We start from the raw sequence: 21725 nt of genomic DNA, 5'->3' as shown, positions 1-21725 counted from the left end.
TGTTATTTGAAGTGAATTTCATTAAGTGACTTGGCATATGAATCCCAAGCCCAAAACAACATTTCATCTGAAGATGAAAGCTTTGACTAAACCATTCACATAAAATAGCCTTCAAAAGTCCTACTACAAACCATACCCCAAAGTCACGTGTTTTTCTAATATCTATACTTTGTCTTAGCAAATGTACATGTGTCCATGGGAGGCCTAGGGTCAGCCATAAAGATCTTTTGCTGTCTTGTGTCAGCATTTCAGCAGGGCTTTCTCATGGTGAAATCACAGTGTGGATATGGGAAAGGAAATGGGATGATAATTGTAGGTGTAACAGCTCAGCCAAGGCTTTGCCTCTTGACCTGGATGGTTTTCCTATCAGAGTTTTGCCAAAGGACCTCCATTTGTAGAATGGGAACACTGCAATGACAGAATTAACTTTTTCCTTTCTGCATGTTTATACAGATGATGGTGAATCCCCTGAGAGAGATTGACAAGACAGTAGGACAACTAATGGATGGACTGAAACAGTTGAAACTACATCGATGTGTCAATGTCATATTTGTTGGTGATCATGGTAAAATAAACAATATTTTTATCAGTATGACCCATCCCTGGCCGTGTTCAAGGCCAGGTTGAACGGGGCTTTGAGCAACCTGGACTAGTGGGAGGTGCCCTGTCCCATGGCAGGGGGTTGGAACTGGGTGATCTTTAAGGTCCCTTCCAATCCAAACTGTGATCAGTATAAAAGTGCTTGAGCAATGTACCTGTACATATAACAGGTGGCTTAAATGAAAGTTCCATTTATGATATTTTTGTTCTGACTTTTTCTGGTAGTTTAAATCCCCCAAACCAGCCAGTTGGTTTGGACCGGCCATTCAACTCACTGGTTAATTGTCATTAGAGGACACTTCTCTTTCATAACAGTGATCTGGGCATTTACATCTCCACTTAGAGTTTTTCAAAGCTTGGCATTTTTGGTATCACCTCCAAGTGCAGCTCTCCATGCACGAATTGGAAAGATTAGATAATAATGGGGGAAGGAGGAAAATGGTAAAAATACATATTGGGCCAGAGTTAGACAGAGAGTAACCAGAAAGCAGAGATCCTATTTAGGAGGTCTCATTCTTTCTGGCATCAGAAGAAACTTTACAATAGAAGAAATAGTAAATACTAGCAAAGACAAAAAGAAAGCTTTATTAAAGAAAAATGTGACCATGTTTGAGACAAACCTGTTTCTGCACAACATTTTAGCGATGCTAACAAAGGTCCTGTTCTGTTTCTTTGTTTAAGAAAGTCTCACAATAACTGCTACGTTGTCAATAAAATGGCATATGTCTCCTTTCTGGCTGTGGGGAGAGAGCGTAAGGGGCAGGAAGGATTTCCAGGGAGGCAGTTTTGTGCTGACAACCGCCTGTGACTGGGAATACAGTCCTCCCTGCCACGAACTGTAGGAGAGAATTGTTTATCTGTGGCTGCCTTGGAACAGACCACCAACAGACAATACCTTTTGTGTGCAGTTTCTCTTAAAATCCTTTGTTTAAAAAAACCCAAACATCTCCAAAGTAGTACACTAAACTAGAAACAGACTTAGATTTTTCCATGAGCTTAGTTTGGAGATATGTCAGTGCACACATGGTATATGTGGTGACTGTTTCTATGATGCTGAGACTAGTATTTCTCTTCTGGAGGCAAGTGCTAAAATCACCCATAGTTTGACTCCTACCAGTGTCTGATGTTGGAGTTAAAAGACTAGAAGGAACAAGATCAGTCATCCAAACAAGAAGAAAGCATAGGCTGTTTGGGGTCTCTTTTTGTGCTGTTTTGGAAAACATGTTTATTTTCAAGCTGGATTAATTTTGCATTTGCTTCTGCAGGGATGGAAGACACTACTTGTGAAAGAACTGAATTTTTAAGCAACTATCTGAGTAATGTGGAAGATATCATTTTGCTGCCTGGATCTTTAGGGCGAATTCGCCCCAGGTCTAGCAGTAACATAAAATGTAAGTTAATCGTACCCTTTATGTCGTGAGAACTAGACTCCATCCCTTCCTTGGGCTTATGTTGTCCAAAGAGTGTATATGTTGGCTGGACATTTGGAGGGAAGCCCACTGGAAATCAGCTGCTTGTTCCCTTCCCAGTCTGTAGTACACAGACTCCATAGTGACACAGCTGTGCCAAGAGGATGGCTGAAATATTCAGAGTTAAAACCCACCTTTTTGTAGCAAGGAGGAGGAGTGAGTACTCAAAGTGAGTTTCACACCTCAGCTTACATGTCATTGTGGCTTTATGGATGCGCTTTTCTCTGCCAACAAGCAGGATTTGGGGTATCTCAGCCCTGCATGGATTTAATATTAGAAAAAAACATCTGGCACCTTTTCTGAGCTAGTGGAAAAGAAATGAGTTGTTAATTTTGAATTTAGGAGCTTCTTCATACTTTTGGCACAGATGAGAAGCATCATGGGCTGCTAAACAGCAACAGATTTGAGATGCTGAAGGATAAAAGGGAGATTTAGAGCATGCATTCAGGGCCAATATTGACAGTAAAACTTGCTGCCTTTTTGTACCATGCTGTTAGAAATTCATCCTGACTTGGTGTTTGAGATTAGCTGATCTTTGATGAGAGTACTCAGGGCTCAGGCAGGAGTCCTTTGGTGAAGCTAACTCTGTGATTTAAAGCATCAGAGACCCAGCTGCATCATGTAAAGATCTGCTGAAAATAGTGTGCATGTTGATAAAACTCACTAGAGTAGCATAAAGGCTGAATTTCTGTATTTCGCAGTCTACTGAAATCTTGTATTTCAGTTCCATTCCATTGGGGTGGTTTTTAATTTATGTGTGGTTTTTTTGTTTGTTTGTTTGTTGTTTTTTTTTTTTTAAGATCTTTCAACCCTTGAATTCCCAAATTGCTGAGAAAAAATAGTTTTCTTTGGAGGTTTAATGGTATTATCTTCCAAAAAGATCAGTTTGTCTGGTTGACCTCTGAGTCACACTATGGGTTTTCCTGTAATACCATTTTCCTCTTTTGTCCTCTGCAGTTTCCTGCTTTGAGTATCTGCAAACAAACAAACAAAAAAAGATATTCCTTAGTTTTAGAACTTGGGTTTGCCCCCTGAGATGGCAAATTACCAACTGCTCTATTCATCACCCATTTTCCTATTCCATAATGATACTGCCTCAATACTTCGGACACACGTTTGCAATGAATAAGTCTGTAGCTCATATTTTGAGATTCAGGAAAGCTCATTTCAAGCTCAGCAAGATAACACCTTAAGCAACCAAACCAATAGTAATTAAGCAAGAGATTTTAATTTCATAAGATTTTCTATTAGCCTGTTTTTTCTGTCAGGTCCGACAAATACCACCTTGACATTCTCACACACACCGACCCCCCAGAAGAAAACAGAGTTAGTGTGGACTGTTGCTGGTTTTAGACCTTCTATTTCTTGCATGTCCCTTTAATAGTCCAAAAACGTATCCAGAATATTTTACTGTGGCTTTTCATGTGATATATCCAATACACTTTTAGTAAAGATCAACCAACTTTTAAGAAGAATGCTTATATAAAATTGCAGTGTTACCTTGTGTTTTATTCTGCAAATTGTTCATCTTTTATACTTTTGTCTTTTTTTTTCTTTGCTTAACAGATGATCCTAAAGTGATTGTTGCCAACCTTACAGTAAGTATTTAGGACTGGGAGGTATCTCTGCCTACACTGCACTGCTCACACCACATCTTAATTTGGGGCATTATACAGCATTCTCTCCTCACTCTTTAGGCAGGAAAACCAACCATTAACATGAATAAAGAGTGTTAAATGGTACCCTTCATGAGTACAAATTAATGTTTGTCATAAATTCCACTGTTTGCTGCTGAAGTAGCTTTTATAACCTTTTTGGGTAATGCAGAGCCAGAATCTCTCTGACCACCTTGACTTCCTGAATTGAGTCTATTTATTCATTCCTTCAGAAATGGAAAGTAATCTTTTAGGGTAAATATTTTACTAGCACTTTGAAGATCTTGAAAAAGTTCATGTGATAGCCTCCAACTATAACCTTGTTTTTAATGGGGAAAAAAGTGTTTAAAATAAAAGCCAATTAAAAAAAATAAAACTTAATTTTGTAACCAGATGGCTTTAAATATATCTGCAGATGAGAGACATTTTGAGCATTCAGCTGTCCTCTGAAACTTAAGTTTTGGTCCAGTTAGAACAAAATTCTTCATCCGTGAGCTAAATAAGTGCAATGTTTTGCATGATGCTTTCAAAAAGACTGTCATGAGAATGGAGCTTTCCAAATACATCTTTGGATGACTCCCTGGGCCCTGGTCTTACGCAAATACTGCACAGAAGGGGCTGGACCACATACTTTAGATGTACAGTTTGTTTTCAACACATCATCAATAATGACCTTAACAGCTTGATTTCTGTAGTTCAAGGCTTTATATGCATCTAAGCTAACTGACAGCAGTGTCATTTGTAACCATTTATTTTTCAGTGTAGAAAGCCAGACCAGCATTTCAAGCCTTACCTGAAACAGCACCTGCCTAAGCGCTTGCACTATGCTTACAACCGAAGAATTGAGGATGTTCATTTACTAGTGGATCGCAAATGGCATGTGGCAAGGTAAACTCTTGCTTTTGCTTCCATCCTGATTTTCAGCCTTTTTCTCTAAGGAAATGAGACACCTGGGGTTGCCCTGCCTTGTGTTTTGAACTCCTGGTAAGGTTCAATCATGTTTGGAGCAGGCTATGTGTCTCAGAACACAAAAGTGTTTTAAGATTTGGGAAAATCAGTAGCTGGATACAGGGTAGAAACCCGTGTTGGTTTCCTCAAGCAACTGTGTGGTTTTTTACTGATTAGCTCAAATATAGGAGCTGATAAGCTTTTTCAACGAGGTGCAAGCTTATTCCAACTGGGAAGCAGGGAATATGGAAGAAAAGGGAAGGTATATGTGATCAAGGATGTTAGGGAACAAGAGGCTGAGTGGATGCAATGGGTGAAGGGAAAGGAAATGGAGATATTGGCAGTGGGTAAGTGCCTGAGAACTTGTGGAAGGGTATGGTAGGGTGGCCATCAAAGTGCCAGCAGTGTATTGTGTTGGAAAACAAATCCATAGAAACCCAGGATGCTTTATCTCAGTGAAAGCCCTGTTTTGGGTTGTTCTTCCCCATATGCCTCAGAATTTTCAGTTATAAAATATGGGCAATTTTAAATATTCTTACTCGGCTAAAAACTGAGTGAGGAAAAACAAGTTAGTGCATACATGTATAGGGGCAAATTGATACATACATGCATAGGGGGAACAGGAGAAGAGTAGCCTTTGTTTATGAATTGTGCACCCCTTTCAGGTTTATTATATATTCTTTTTCTTGCTTTGATCTTTTGACACATGTTGTGTATTACAGTATAAGAATGGCTGGGTCTTTATGCATAAAACTGACTCAGTGGTTCTTGGAAGGTGACACAGCTTTTGGCTTATGGTCGACTTACGAGCTTTAAATTATGGTAGGGTTTTTTGCCCATATAGCTGCCAGGCAAACACACGATGTGTTGTAAGTGCCTTTTGACATCTGTGCTTATCTTTCCATGAATTATGCAAGGATCACTCTGCTGAAGCAGTGAATGAGAAACCCTAATTGTTTTCTTGCACAACTCCACTAGCTGGCTGGCCGGCTGCCCCATGCAGTTTCTGTGGCTGGGGTTCATGCACATTTCTAAGAATCACACTTGTTTTAGGCCTACAAAAGTTTTAGTTTGAAGAATTTTACTGGAACTAATGGGATGGCCCAAGTTGATTTACATTTAGTAATTTCTTATTAATTACATCAGACTTTCTTTGGCTTGCTTAGGCATTAGCTTTTCTGAAATTACATTCACCGATAATTCATTTGTTATTGTAACTGCAATTTGTTGTATATTCACAGCCCGGAAAATGGTGTTTACAGAACTAATTGCTGTAACTCAAGTAATCTACAGGGCCAAAATGAGCATCATTTTATTGCAGATGAAGAAATTAACGTGTAAGAGGAAATTTTCTAATACTTTTTTCAATTTAGGAAAGCTGTGGACGTTTACAAGAAACCAACAGGAAAATGTTTCTTCCATGGAGACCATGGCTATGACAACAAGATAAACAGCATGCAGGTATGAGCAATGCAGTAACCTTTGTGGGAGGGTCATTAAAGGCAGAAAAAATTGGAATTCTCTAAAACATAAATACTCACTGAAAATCCTACCTTTTAATGCCTTTTTTTTTTTTTCCTCAAGACTGTCTTTATAGGTTATGGCCCTACATTCAAATATAAGACCAAAGTACCTCCTTTTGAAAACATTGAACTTTACAACGTCATGTGTGGTAAGCTACCTACTTGAGAAATTTGAAGAGAAACACTCTGTTTTAACTAACAGGGCTTCATTTAGCCACCCATGAGCTTGTACCCTCACTCACTCCCAGTATCCCTTCCCCTGTCCCAAACACTTGCCTTTTGGTGAGGAGGGTTGAAGGCTCTTAATAAGAGCCTCAGTTTGCTCTACTCTAGAGCTGGCCAGTAAAGTGGGGGTACCATAGTTTTGCTGCATGCAGCTTGGCAGAGGTCAAATACACACCACTACAGTGCATGGTGTCTGCACCTCAGCAGTCTAGGAAAGAGATTTCTGTTCAGAGGCTGCTTTTGCAGCTGCAGTTCTCATGGAGCAGCTCAGAGATACCACTTAGCTTTCTATGGCATCTCCTGGTATGACTGTGTTCCCTGAACTCGTACTATAGCAGCGAAGATGAATCCGATGATGTATACAGATTTTCATTAGGATCTTTAATATTGATTTTCCAGTGCAATTGAAGTTTCAAGCCAAAGGTGTAGGTCACTTATTTAAACTTCTAGTTTCAAATGTGGAATACCAAGAAGATAAATAGCCCTTCTCTATAAAGCAAGTGACTAATAACACTGTGTTCCAGATGGTTGGTGTAAGGTCATTATACATTGACTCTAGGTTTGCACTGGAAGCTGCAGGAATAGTTATAAAACTGTTTTCAAGTGTCTTGATGTGAATTAACCTTGTCATAAAGGCTACCGTGCTATTCAGGCAGCACTGGCAATTTTATGATTTGGACAAAATGTTAGTATTTTTATTACATTAAAAGCATTCATTTACTTGTTTTGGGTGTAAACAGTATTGCAAATAAATGTCTTAGCTTGGTGGAGATGCTGCTGAATACATATTTGCAACCTAACCATCATTCATTTGTGTTTTGTGGCTTCATAGATCTGCTTGGATTAAAGCCTGCTCCCAATAATGGCACCCATGGAAGTTTAAATCACCTGCTGAGAGCCAATGTTTATAAACCAACTGTGCCAGAAGAAGTTGCCAAACCACTCTATCCTGTTGCTCTACCTTCTGCGCCAGATTTTGATATAGGATGTACATGTGATGATAAGGTAAGTGTATAGGATGTGCTGAAGTTTCCACTATTAGCAACAGTTGTCTAGTAAAGTTGAGGCCATTTTACCTCTTTTGTGAGGCTGCCATCTGTACCAATACCCCAGATCCTTCCTGTGAAGTGTTTGTGCCCTTTTGTAACAATTCTGGCTTTTTGTAAAACAGGAAACAAAAAAATCATCAGTGTTTCATAGTGCGAGTTTTGTTCTGCTCAGATGTCTAATAATACCAGATGACAGAATGCTCCTAATCTTGTTCTTTTTTTCTTTTCTGTTCTTGAGAAGAACAAGTTGGATGAACTCAACAAGCGCTTTCATGTCAAGGGAACAGAAGGTAAGGGGAAAAAAATACCCTTTTACTGAGCGACCACTTTGGCCTTTCCTTTGAGAGAGACTTTCCTTCCGATGTTTTTTCTAAAGTCTGGAGAAGAGTGGCAGGAGTGATAGGATAGGGGCTGACTTAAAAGTACAAAATACCACCTCATGCTTGACTGAAATGCAGACACAAAGATCCTTGTGGAGTCTCCTGTGTTTAGAGAAACACCTTCTCTCCATGCTATGACCCCAACAATCTTTCAGGCGCAGAAGGGACTTTTAACCTCAAAGTGGATTGTGTCCCTGGAATGGGGATCCCAACCAAAACTACTGATGAATTGCTGCTCTCTCTGTTAAAAGATTTCCTTAGCTGTTATTCAGCATCGGTGTCCCATTAAGGATCACTGTAAAATCAGCATGAGCTGGAAAGCAAACCCTTTTTTCTTTTTCATCTTTAAGGTTTTCAGTAATAAATATAAATGTAATTTCTTCTGATCTGTAGAGAAGCATCTTCTCTATGGGCGCCCCGCAGTACTGTACCGCACAAAATACAACATCTTGCATCACCATGACTTTGAAAGTGGCTACAGTGAAACATTCCTGATGCCTCTCTGGACATCCTACACTATTTCTAAACAGGTTAGTACTGTCTTTGCTCTTGAAAAAGTGCTTAAGAAATCCTGGGGAAATCTGTTTGGTACCTGTATTCTTGAAGTCCTAAGATTTCCCTTCCCCCGAGTAGTTTTTTCCCCACCAGAAATTATGTTGTAAATACTAGAAACATGTTTGTAAACAGTGGCAAAATCCATTTTTTCCTTCAGGAGGAAAGAGTTTTAGGGCAGAAGAGCTGTATATTTATTTTTCTGTTTTCATTTTCTTTCTAAGTTTTGCTTGATGGGGTTTTGTTTTACTCTGATGGAATAATCAGCGACTTCATTTGAATTATTTTGTCTGGTGACTTCAAATACCTTTAAGGAGGAGCTCTGCAGTAGGAGCAGGATTGAGTTGTACAGCTAGGTGGTTTACTCCACACAAGGTCTTCCATGTAATGTTGACTATATGAAACAGTTTTCTTTTAGCTATGAATGCTGAAATTTACTTTCCTTGTCACTTCTATCTGTATTCCTCAATGCAGGCTGAGGTATCCGGTGTCCCGGAGCACCTGGCCAGCTGTGTGAGGCCCGACCTCCGCATTTCTCCAGGGAACAGCCAGAGCTGCGCAGCCTACAGAGGCGACAAACAGCTCTCCTATGGCTTCCTCTTCCCTCCTCGTAAGTTCAGAGAGCTTTCTAATACCTAGAGGTTTTGTAATGTTCTTTTTTGTTAGGGGAAGCCTTATGTACGACACACGTTCCCTCAGATACAAACAGACTAAGGAGTATTTGAGATTGTTGGGAAAGAAGAGGTAGGAATGGTTTAATTTCCCCCTGCTCCAGAGTGATGCCTTCCTCTGTGATGTCTCCTCCTCAGAAGAGCTGTTCCTTCACCTGCATCATGTGTGGGGCCCAATGGGACGAATACATTATTCTTGCTGCACTTGTGGAGGACCAAGGATCCAACACCACAATTTGCATGATTTGCATGAGAGGTGTTCCAAACTGATGCCCAGATTCATGCACAAAACAGTGAAGTGTCCCAGTTTAGTTAATAAAAGTAAAGGTGAACAAAGAAGTGCATGGAGTAGGAGTACAAGCTAGAAGACAGCCTTCAAAAGCTGGCCCTTTAAAGTCGGTGGGTAGATACCAGCTTATATGAACTGGGAATCTAGTTGGAGTTTTTAAGTTTTAATTCAAACGGCAATAAGATAAATGTATATTTAATTTATAAATCCAAATCAGGTTCTTACACACTGTAAAAATCTCAACCATGATACAGAAATAGTGCTAGTAGAAAACCTGCATAAATAAGTATCCTGGATTCTCCCGGTGCAGTTACATTGGTTCAGTCTTGGAGCAACAATCTTATGGAATTATTGTTCAAGGCACACAACTGTCTCATAGTTATGAACTTCATTGCTTTGCTTCCTCACTCAGTGGCTGAAATACTTTATGGTGGATTTCTGACATGGAATTACTGGTGCAAAGGCCTGCTCAGAACTACAAGATAATTCTTCACTCCTCTCCCTGAAAATTGCCTTTTCTGTAAAATCCTGCAGAGCAGCTCTCTGACTTTTGAGACTGCAAAAATAGATGAGCTATAAAAATATTTGAACTTGTTGACAGTTGAAGCAAAGATAAAATCCTCACTTTCCATGTTCAGCTGTCACATTAAAGACAAATCTTATGCACATAATGTGCACTTCTGAATATAGCATTCAGATGGCTGTTTAGATGACAGCATTCCCTTTGATTAATCTCCAAAGCCATTCTTAAAACATTTTTATATTCTTTGAATTTCTGATATTTCATCTTGTTAACATTTTCTGGTTTATTGTTTTCAGAATTAAGTTCCTCCGCAGAAGCCAAATATGATGCTTTTCTAATAACAAATATCATTCCAATGTATCCTGCCTTCAAAAGTAAGTGCCCTTTCCATGGCTGTACTTCTCTTTCCCAACTTATTTTTTCCTTAATATGTGTGTTGGGCTATGAAATGAATTGATGGGACAAGTTTAGAACATAAAGTTAAGTTACCTGTAACCAGTAGTTAATGCATGTGGTCACCTGTATAGTTCTAGGTATGGGTAGGCACAATACCACAAGAAAGACTTAAGTTGTAAGGAAGGTTTCTTTTCCTTGGAGCTGGGCTAAGAGAAGAGCACAGACGTACCGTAGTTCAGCAATTTCATGCCACAGTAATTCAGTTTGTGCAAAACCAGTCAGACTTTCTTGTCTGTAGTGAAAGCCAGTGAAGAACATACTTCGGCAGCATGTTTTTACTTCTGAAGCCTGGGAGTGTGCACTTAGCATGTTGTTGTACTTCAGGGACGAGTGGTTATTTTTGATTCTTTCTTTCCATGCCCTTAGAGGGAGACCTAACATATTTATTACCTATAAAGAAAAGGCAAGAGGAAAATAAATGAGGAATGACTTTAACCTGGCTGAAACTTTCAGCACTGCAGGGATATAGTATTAACATTTCTTTTGTCTGCACATCCGTTTTCTCTCTAGTTTTGCCAAGAGGTAGGAAAACCATCAGACTATTCTGGTGGCATTTTTGGCTTGGCAGGAATTGGGAAGCCTTGGAAGAATCTCAAAAGCCTGTTCTTGTGAGATTTCCAATTCAGATTTTAGGCCAGAGAGGTTTGGATAAACATCAAAGCCTATGGGAAGCTTTTTCTTTTCTAACCAGAAAAGAGTGTTTTAACTGAAAAACCTCTGAGTAGGAACAAGTGGTGATGTTTGCTGGAAATCTAAGCAAAAGCACTTAACTGATTACAGAGTGCAAAATTATTGGGGATTTCCCACTCAAATCACTTCATAAAAATGATCTTTATGCTAACGTTAGTCTAAGCAAATTAGCCATGATGCTAATTACAGGAGAACAACCCACCACTAGCAGCTCATTTTGTCTAGTGGCCTTCCTCTTCATCACAAGTGGGTGAAGGACTCTCTAAGAAAAAATGCTGGAACTAATATCATTACGTTACAAACCACTACATGTGTGCAGGTTGCAATGCTGAGAGCTGATTATAAGCTTGTTATATGGAGCTTTTTCCACACCAGGGAAAATACGAGGTGGCAGTTTCATGCTATGTTGGCTTTGGTGACAGTGCTTGCTGCAGAGACCTAATACTCTCTGGGTTTTTTAATTAAATCCCATCACATTTCCCTAGGCAATAATTCTCTATCCATCTTTTCTGTAGTGAGTATGTCTTAAGCACCTTCTGTTTTGCTTCAGGAGCTCCAAGATGATGCCCTTGGGCTGGCCCCTGTTCCACTGGTGGTGTTGTCTGTGTGGCTGCAGTAGAAACCTAAGTTGGGCACTGATTCAGCTGGAAAACTGAGGGGGGAAAGCTTTCCTTTCGGGCTATTTTTATTGTTAAGGCTGATGCACTGGAGGAGCAAGCAGCTGGAGGAGTAGCACTGCCAAGTGCTTACCGCAGCTGAGGTTCTTGTTAGACCATTGCTTGTGGGACCCTCTGCGTCAGCCTGACCAGGGAGTTCATGTGGCGCTGAGCACTCTCAGGACAAGGCGTACTAGAGAACTTGCTGAAGCTGGCATTGCCATCACCACCAGGGGATCATTGACTTAATGGACTGAGCTGGCAAGACAGAAGTGGAACGTTTACACGTCTGAGATGTTTTGTTTACACACACTCCTGTCAGTGTTGGAAAAAAGAAGGAAAAGAATGATATAGCAGTAGGCTCCAGCATCTTTCCTGTCTCTGCAAGCATCTTAACTTGTAAAGTTGAAGGGGGTGTGGTGCGAGAAAGTGTCATGCTCTTCCCAAAAGCTGCTGTAATGAGATGCCGTGCCATAGTTTGGTCATCCCTGACGGCACCTAATTTCAAAATTAGTCATTTTGCATCCAAGGAGAATTTAACTCCTTTATAAATACCTTCGTATTACCCGTTCCTTTAAAATATTTGGGTTTACTTTTAATCATGGTGCTGTTTCCTTACTAGAATTAAAAACAAAAAAAAGCCACATCACCATTCCCTGTAACTTGATGAAAAAGATAAAAAAGACAAAGGAAGTGTTTACAGGGACATCAAAAGCGTGTGAATAGCTGTTTCTGCTGTTTGGTGAAGGAACAGCGGACTCTCTGTGCAATGGCTATGGCAATGCCACTCTGGGAGTGGTACCACGCATTTCCTTTATCACTGGTTGGGGAGAAAAAAAATCAACAGAGAACAAAGAAGCCTGAATAGGCTTTACTGACCAAACTGAATGAAGCTGCAGTAAATTTTTAATGCTTAGTTTTTGATTTCCCCTACCATTATGTGAATGATGTCCTCTGAATTTTTATTTTCAGGAGAAAAAGAATTGTTTATAATCTTGACATGTTTTGACTTATAAAAATTTTGGTGTATTTTATTTTCAGTTGGTTTTTATTTTCTTTTTTGTCCTCACAGAGGTATGGAACTATTTCCAAAGGGTTTTGGTAAAGAGATACGCCACTGAACGAAATGGAGTCAATGTTATAAGTGGACCAATCTTTGATTATGACTATGATGGTTTACATGACACACCTGACAAAATAAAACAGTAAGAGTTTGTCTTTAAATTAGTTTTCTCTTGTTTAATGATGGCTTTGTCTTAAACAATTCATTAGCTGTACATTATTTAATTTTTGGGAGGAGATGTAATTTTCTAGCTCTTTCTAAAATTATTGTCCATCAAGACTGAATGTCCCTGTAGGTAGGACAGTGGTAAAAAAAAGGGAGTGGCAATTCTGTAGGTAACTGTTCACCTTGACTTTGAAATTAAGTGTTCATTCATCCTTGAGATGGAGCTGAATTATGTTCCAAATAATCTATTTTCTCTAAAATCCTTCAGAACTTAAAAGCTAACAACTGGATACCAGAGCAAACCAGAGCAAACCATAGCAGTGATATTGAGTTAGGTACTCAAATCTTTCATTAATTCAGTAATGCTTTTTCTCTCTGTCCTTGAACTGAAGAAACCTCTCACCACTGGTGTGTGGTATTTCTATAGCACAGTATCAAAACATTAGCTAATTGAATGCTCATTTTCAGGTATTGTTTAGGAATCAAAAACATCTTGACAGTGTACATGTGTCCTCACACGTAGGGAAGAAAAGACCACATTGTTTGCGTAAATTTCCGAACAAGTTTATTCTTTGTGGTTAAATGTTTGCTTTATTTCCTCAGGTTTGTGGAAGGCAGTGCCATCCCCATTCCTACTCATTACTATACCATCATAACCAGCTGCTTAGATTTCACTCAGCCAGCCGACAAGTGTGATGGACCACTCTCCGTTCTCTCATACATCCTTCCCCACCGGCCTGACAATGATGAGAGCTGCAATGTGAGTTCTGCTGCACTACTGTAGCCTGTGGTAATACAATCCTGGGACATGTGAAACCCCATTACTGTTAGATGCTAGTGCTCACTGAAGTCTTGAACTATTACTGCACCTAAAATCGTCAGGAAGAACTGACACACAGTAGGTTGGCAGTAAACAGCCTGTAGGCTTCTACATTTTGGCAGACACTGTCATTGTAACTTCAGAGCAGACTGGGGGGAGGTTGTGTGTGTAGGTGTATTGTGCTGTCAAACAGGTTTTATTGAGGTCTGAGAGTCTCTGTGCTATGGCAGTCTGGGTGCATCAGACAGCATGATTACATTCAACCCCCACAGTATTAAAACTATATGCTAAATCCTGACATGGGTAGAGTGCCAATTCTTGCTGTTTCCAGAACATGTCTTGATTCAAAGGGAAATTTGGGTTTCTTATTAATAGAGATCACCAGACATCCTTCTGGTTCCATTCCTATCTTTCTCTAGGATACAAGATCCTATAATTTAGCATCTTGGTGAAGTACAAAGGCTTTGGTCTGGTCAGCCCTACAGAAAGTAACATGCACTCGGCAGCTGACCACACAGCAGGAGAGCAGTTGGGTCCCCATGGGTTCTGGCGCTCTGCGAGGACAGCAGTCCTCCCAGGCAGCTGTATTTAGACTTGTCCTTCCGCCTGAACTTGTTCTCCCATTACACAGCTGTGTGGATTCCTGCACACAGACACTTCACTATAGGCTGCCAGGAGACCGTTTCCTGAATGAACGCATTAATGTTATGAATTTTGTATTGGCACAAAAAAGTTAAGACTCCTATTCCAGCTACAGGCAGAAATAGTCATTCCAACTCTGTACACAATTCACCTGGAACACTGTCTCTTTCTCATTCATCAAACATCGCCTGCTTTCAGGTCCCTCTTTTTAAAACCATGCTTTTGGAGCAGTATGCCTCTCTCTTGAGCAGGTCTGGCTTCCCCCTGTTTAGACTCTTAACTGCTTTGGGCAGAGATGTCTTCCACCAGAAGTCTCGGAAAGTCCTACATATATTTGATCGTGGTTATTCTCTGGACTCTTCTTCTGAATCAAGATCCAGTTGATGATCTGGAAGTTACTAATCTGGCAGTTATTTGTGCCTCTGTTCTTGTTTCTCTGCCCATATGTAATTTTATAACAAAGTCAATTATTTCCTTCTCCCTATATCGCATGACATGGTCCTCTTAAACTGCTGAAATCTTTTTTATGAACTGTTTAGAATAATGGTCTCCTTTACTTTTTGGTTTCTTGTATTTCAACCCAGGCTTCTTTCTGCTGTAGGTCATACTACTTACGGTATTTACAGTTCTGGGAGGAACTTCAGTGTTACTACAAGGTCATTAGCAGATATTGGTCTATGCTTTTTACATAGCAAAGAACCACTCCAAAACTGTTCAAATGTAGCTCTTGAATGAAAATTTTTGCCTTTCAAATGCAGTGTCAGTCTTACTTCTGCACATGACGTTCCATCTTATTTGTTCAAAGAAGTGATTTTGTAAAACCTTACTTTCTTCATGGGTGAAATGCATGGGATAATATAAGAATTTTTCCTTAACCTCTCCACAGGTTTCTTATGAGATCTGAAGAAATATTAGCTTTCCCCCCACTCTGCCCTTGTAGCATACACTTTCTCTTTCCTTACATGGCTGTTGGAGAACACCGCTACTCTTCTCATTTGAATTTGTTCCATTTCCAAGCTGTGTTTATTCATGGTGAGGTTATACCCATTTATTCTTGTGTCAACATTTTTCTATGGCTTAAATAGCCCTTCACTGGGCTTCTTTGGGATTTACCCTAGTGATGATTTATGATGATTCTCAAGGCATATACTTCTCTCTATTCATGGGAGACCCAGGATCTTTTTTGATCTGTTTGCAAGAGAGGATGAGCATTTTAATAGCCTTCCTATGCATCTGTTCCAGACTGATTTTTTTCTTCTTCTTTTTTTTGCCCCTGGAACATGAAGGAGATAAATACTCCAGCTGAGATCTCAAAATGACAATGGTTTTCTTTCTACTGGACATGACTTCTTTGATAGTACCTAGGATTTGCTTTGTCCATAGCTGTGTTATAATAGTGGCTCACAGTTATGCACAACCAGTACACCCAGGTCCTTCTCTTCTGTCTGCTGTTTCATTCAAGAAACTCCCAGCTTAGCATAAATTTTTGCCATCATTGTGGATAACCCAATTTCATACTATACTGCATCTGCATCATCCAGTACAGTATTCCAGTCTTCCTCTGCATTGACAGGAGCTCCCAATTGCTTTTTGTTTTGTTTTTACTAGCACACAAATGACTCTGTCACAAAAAGCATGTATGAAAACATTACACAAAACTGTTTCCAGTATCAAAGCTGAAGGAACCCTACTAGAAACTTCTTCCAGGCTACAATTTTCCCTTTCAAATTTCTCTTTTTAGCAAGCGAGTTCCTCACCCACCTTGTCTACACTCTGATGTTCAGTTTTCCCCGCTAGTAATTTGACATCCAGAGAAACTCTTTTATCCAGAATATCTAGTATTTTTTCCAGTGTTTTTTAGGCTAGCCTCCTAATTGATTGCCTATTTATATTTACCTCCGTGTTTTCAATTGTTAGTTTTTCCTTTCAAGACTCTACTATTGAGGTGCTACTATCCGGCACCGATGGAGAAAACTATCATTTTAAATGTATAAACTTCATTCCTTGTTTTGCAGCAATATAATACCATGTTAGCTGACCACTGTGTTTAAAATCCTTGCTTTTTTTTGAGGTTTCATGGACCAGTTGTGGAGTGGGAAAACTACTATCTAGATCAGTTGATTGATTTTCTGGGGCTGTCTTGCTGGACTTGGTTTAAACCAACATCACAATCCTGTGATTTCTTTATACTCATATTACAGATCTTTCAGAAACACTTAGAGGAGTCCTCCTCATATTCAAAACAAGTGAGCTTTGTAGCAACGGGACTTCCCTCAGAGCTCTGTAAAATGCAGATTTCCTGCTCAGAAGGAAGGCTTGAAGACAACAAAATGTCACAGTGATTGCATCTGCAGTAATAACATTGTTGAGCCTCATTTGCACAGTAGCAACCTGATCGCTAGGACGAAGGCTGAGCAGGGGGTTTCCTGCAGCCAAATCCTGCCAGGCAGCGGCGTTCCTGGAGCATGGCACTGCAGGGAGTGAGCAGCCATCCTCCCTTCTCTTCATTCTTAATTTGCGTGCATCTCTTCATGTTCCACACTTGGTTTTGAGCTGCAGATTGCTAATCCTCAGGCTTTAGAGGAAAGTCTGTTTGGAGCTGAAAAGCTTCGAACCAGACAAGCACTAACTGGATCATGGACGTTTGCTTTAGAGCAGCCATCTGTGTACTAGTAGGTACTTGGTTCCTCTCTGTGCAAATGATCACACTTGCCCTCCTGGCCTTTGCAAGGGAGCCCACTGCCTTGTCTGTGGCACATCTACTGCTTCAGGCAGGCTGTGGCATTGCTGAAGCTTAGCCTTGATCAGCGAGAGGACCACTCTGCAAGAAGACCTTATGGAGACAGCCAGAAAAGGGCTCATTTTAATGACTCAGCCCAGAAATAGATTTTTACCAACAAGATTTCCAAACCACACATGGAGTCCAAATGACCAGAGGCACAACCCTCCATTCCTTGCTTCCCCAGCAGCAGTGTCGATGTACCAGCCAGAGAGGCCAAAGGGGGAAAAGTCCTGTTTGCTCTGTCCTTTTCCCACGTCTGCTCCCTGGCGTGCAGGCCTGGCTGCAATGCTCATGGGACTTTTCACTGGGCTGGTTAATGTGCTCAAAACAGCCAGGAACTGCAGTGTGTTGAAGAGCTGATTTTCTGATGTATGAGTTACATTAAGTTAGTGGATGGTTCCAACATGTGCTGGAGCTGGTGCAAGGTATGCAGCAGGAGCAGCCTCGTAAGAAAGATTACAGCCATACAACCCTGCCCAAATCACATACTCTGGCAGCATCGTCTTCCTTTTCATATTGGGAAATGCTTAGTGAAAGTCTTCTTTCTATCAGTGTATAATATGTATGTTCCAATAACAAGATTTTACAGGTACAATATAAACCATAGTCCCAACTGTTTAATGTATCATAATCACAGAATCATAAAATAGTTAGGGTTGGAAAGGACCTTAAGATCACCTAGTTCCAACCCCTCTGCCATGAGCAGGGACACCTCGCACTAAACCATGTTGCCCAAGGCTCTGTCCAGCCTGGCCTTGAACACCTCCGGAGTTGCAGCATTCACAGTTTCCTTGGGCAACCTATTCCAGTGCCTACACCCTCACTGTGAAGAACTTCTTCCTTATATATAATCTAAACTTCCCCTGTTTAATTTTGAAGCCATTACCCCTTGTCCTACCGCTACAGTCCCTGACAAAGAGTCCCTCCCCAGCATCCCTGTAGGCCCCCTTCACATACTGGAAGGCTGCTCTGAGGTCTCCACGCAGCTTCTCTTCTCCAGGCTGAACAGCCCCAACTTTCTCAGCCTGTCTTCATACGGGAGGTGCTCCAGTCCTCTTATCATCCTTGTGGCCCTCCTCTGGACTTGCTCCAGCAGCTCCATGTCCTTTTTATGTTGAGGACACCAGAACTGGACACAGTACTCCAAGTGACGTCTCATGAGAGCAGAGCAGAGGGGCAGGATCACCTCCTCTGACCTGCTGGTCACGCTTCTTTTGATACAGCCCAGGATACGGTTGGTTTCTGGGCTGCAAGCGCACACGGAGGCTGGCTCACATCAAGCTTCTCATCAACCAACACCCCGAAGTCCTTCTCCGCAGGGCAGCTCTGAATCACTTCTACACCCAACCTAATCCTAACAGTAAAGCGGAAACTTTAAAAGAATACTGTGATAGAGGTGCTGGTCAGATATGAATAATGTGTAGAGGTAGGGTTTAAAGCTAAACAGCCTAGCTTTTGGGCTTTGGTAATACACAACTGATGAATATGGAGCTCTTTCTGTGGGATAAAAAAATATGTAGCAACCAATGGATCTTCTAAAAGCATATGGTTGCAACACCTGCAACATGGGGCCAGCTTTTCCTAGATGACTATGGTCATTGTCTCAATCCCATCCTAAAATGGGTTCCAAAATAAAATAGGAATCATCTTGCATGGTTAGTTTCAAATCCGTTTTCTTGGAACTTGTTTACCTTAGTCATTCTTGAATAAGGTGCAGAGATTCTTCAGGTGGACCCAATGTTTAGAAAAGTTGTGTTTGCTTTTGGAGCTGATTTTTAACATGGCATGTTATAAAACTTCATTTTACCTTTCAGAGCTTGGAGGATGAATCGAAGTGGGTTGAAGATCTTCTTAAGATGCACACTGCACGTGTGCGTGACATCGAACAGCTCACAAGCTTGGACTTCTTCCGAAAGACCAGTCGCAGCTACACAGAAATCCTCTCCCTAAAGACATACCTGCATACATTTGAAAGTGAAATTTAGCTTTCTAACCTTACTCAGTGCATCCTTTTATCAACTGGTGTATATTTTTATATTGTTTTTATATTTATTAATTTGAAACCAGGACATTAAAAATATTAGTATTTTAATCCTGTATCAGATCTTAAATATTAAACCCTTGTGTCATTTGTTTGTTTCTCTAATGTTTAATATAGGTTTATTTAGTAGCGCTTGTAATACTGCAGCTTGAGTCCTTACTCCGAGCTTTTAAGTGGTGCTGCAGGGTTTGATACGTGCATCATGGAAATATTAATTTCCCATGCTCCTTTACCACACTTGTAGTCCTGTACTGTGTATCAAAATACTGAACATGTAAAATTACATTCATTTACTGTTAACTATGTGACAGACATATTTAAACCCTATAGCCAAATAGCATCTTAAATATAATAAACCACACGTTCAGTTTTTTTAATGTGTTTTGATTTCCTTTCACAGGGACTTTCAGAGGCACTTGTGGGCAGCTGAGTGCTGCCAGATCTCTCTTATTGACTGGGCAGAGCCCTTCTCAAGAGCTTAGGTTTGCTGGTAAGAGGACCTCCAGGACCCCAGGTGCCCTGTCCTAATACTGAGCAGTGAGACCATAAACCACACACCCACAGAATATCATTACTGGTTAGGTTTTGCCATAGTAGCAGAGCTGGGAGGGGAGGTTGGTTGGTGTCATAAGCTACTGGGGTACCCCACACATGGCCCTGCTTTGAAGCTGTGGGGAGGCTGTGAGGTGACAACATCTGCTGTCACTGGTAAGGCTGTATTGCATTCCTTCTGCATTGCCGCTGCTCTTGGCAGGTTCCTGGGAATATCTGCTCCATTGGCCTTTGCTTTGACTTAGAGGGAAACTGAGATAAGGGAGATGTTTAATGAGGTGACATTGCTAAACACCCAGCAGCGGATTTTAGGTGGGAGGAGAAAATCTGATTTTTGTCATCTTGTTCTAAAGGCCAGAATCTGCAGAGTTTTGCCCTAATCCAAGTCTGAGGCTTAATGTTAGCCCTCATTCTCAAAGGAAGCCCTTTGGTCTGATTGCACATATATAACTTCCGGTACTGTAAACCCCATACAGTGCATGTGATTTACAACCTGGTCAAGTGAATCAAATCTGTGTTGGCTACTTCTGTGCACTCACTGTCTCGTAATCCTGGCAAGCCCCTACAAGTGACACTGATGGCACAGCCCTAAGCCAATGGAAGAGGCACGGTTGCATGTTAGCATATTTAGATAATGGCCTCTTTTGGCACTGACAGCTTCTATAGAAGGCATATGGTATGGAGCAGTAGTATTAGTGTAGTTGGCTGATGTAAAAGATGAATTATTGTTTAGAATTCCTCTTAAGGCTCAAACCACCAGTGGCACTATTACAAAGCCATCATTTGGGGTTACAGGTTTCCCTCTCTACCGAAGTGCTTTGTGTCTATTTTCTCTTTGAGGGTTGCAAATGCTGGAGGGAAGTGGGAAGGGCTGGGAAGCATCTCAGCCATGTACACAGACAAGAAGCCAGGTCTTCTAAGTAAAATTAAGCTGGCACAATTTCAGCAGCTTGCATCTGTGCAACATCTATTTAAGAGAAAGCAGTAAGCAGGAATTAATCATGTTAACACTGATGATAAAGTTCTTGTGACCAGAAGACAAAATTTTATTATTATAGGTGTCAAATTCTGTTTAAATTAGAAAAGCACGAAACTCAAAGGCTTTAAAATCCCCCCCAAGTGTTAGGATACAAATTCTAATAACTGCATAAAGCTCTGGGAAACATCTGATTCCTGCAACTTAAAAATCGTCTCTTGTGGTTGTCTGGTAGCACAGAAGTATTTTCCTGTAAGCTTTTGGCAGGGCTTCTTGCCATGATAAACTTTACATTCTTACATGTGCTACAAAGGGTATTTCCTCTGGATTTAAAACAGTTTTCAGTTAAGTCTTAATTCCTTCAGCACCAACTTTAGTGATTATATATGTGGTTGTTTCTAAACTAAACTCAAGACCACCACAACTGTTTTGCTTTGACATTAATCTGTTGCTTTGGTTTTGTTTTTTCTTTTTTTCTGATTTAATCTGACAAATGATGTAACTCTTTTATTTTCTCCCAAAATAAGATGACATTTATACCAAAGGAACATTTAAGCTCTGAAAGATACTCTTCTTGTATTCAGAGAAGTTTGCTTTTAAAATACAGTTCGTGATGTTGGATGGTGGTTGGGAGAGATGATTTAACTCTATCTCAGTTTCACTGAAGAATGATGATCAGTGTGTAGGAAATGTGATTTTTCTTAGTTGCTTGCTGTGCGAATAAATACTAGTAATTTATTTCTGTTCTGCTTCGTTCTCTTCAGCCCTTGGCCCATTCTGTTGTGTGGTACTGCTGTTTTATTTTACCATGATGGCAGAAGCAGTAATGCTGGTGACTTCTGTGAATTGCATGGAGTTTTTCCTGTTAAAAGATAACTTATCAACACAAAAGTGCCAGTGCAAAGCTAAAGCCTTGTAAATCCCTCTAAACAGCATGGGCTCTGCAGGAACAACAGACATTTTAAAGGAAACTTGTAATTTCCCTTTGGTATTCATCA

The 21725-nt window shown here is 40.5% G+C and overlaps 1 protein-coding gene across 1 annotated transcript; it reads left to right on the top strand.

The window, feature by feature from the left end:
* Positions 1-453: 453 nt before the first annotated feature.
* ENPP2 (ectonucleotide pyrophosphatase/phosphodiesterase 2) lies at positions 454-19571 on the top strand (the record flags this gene model as incomplete). The annotated part of the gene is made up of 14 exons (XM_010021307.1): positions 454-565; positions 1866-1991; positions 3636-3667; positions 4485-4612; positions 6046-6133; positions 6257-6344; positions 7253-7425; positions 7711-7759; positions 8243-8379; positions 8876-9011; positions 10181-10258; positions 12759-12891; positions 13518-13674; positions 18973-19571. Coding segments are annotated over 14 exons (1608 nt in total), but the record flags the coding sequence as incomplete, so codon positions are not given.
* Between the last annotated feature and the right edge of the window lie 2154 nt (positions 19572-21725).

This window comes from Nestor notabilis, unplaced genomic scaffold, assembly GCF_000696875.1.
Source record: "Nestor notabilis isolate BGI_N333 unplaced genomic scaffold, ASM69687v1 scaffold6549, whole genome shotgun sequence".
Lineage (NCBI taxonomy): Eukaryota > Metazoa > Chordata > Aves > Psittaciformes > Psittacidae > Nestor > Nestor notabilis.
The sequence above is the reverse complement of the archived record's forward strand: the minus strand, read 5'-3'. Positions and strand labels throughout refer to the sequence as shown.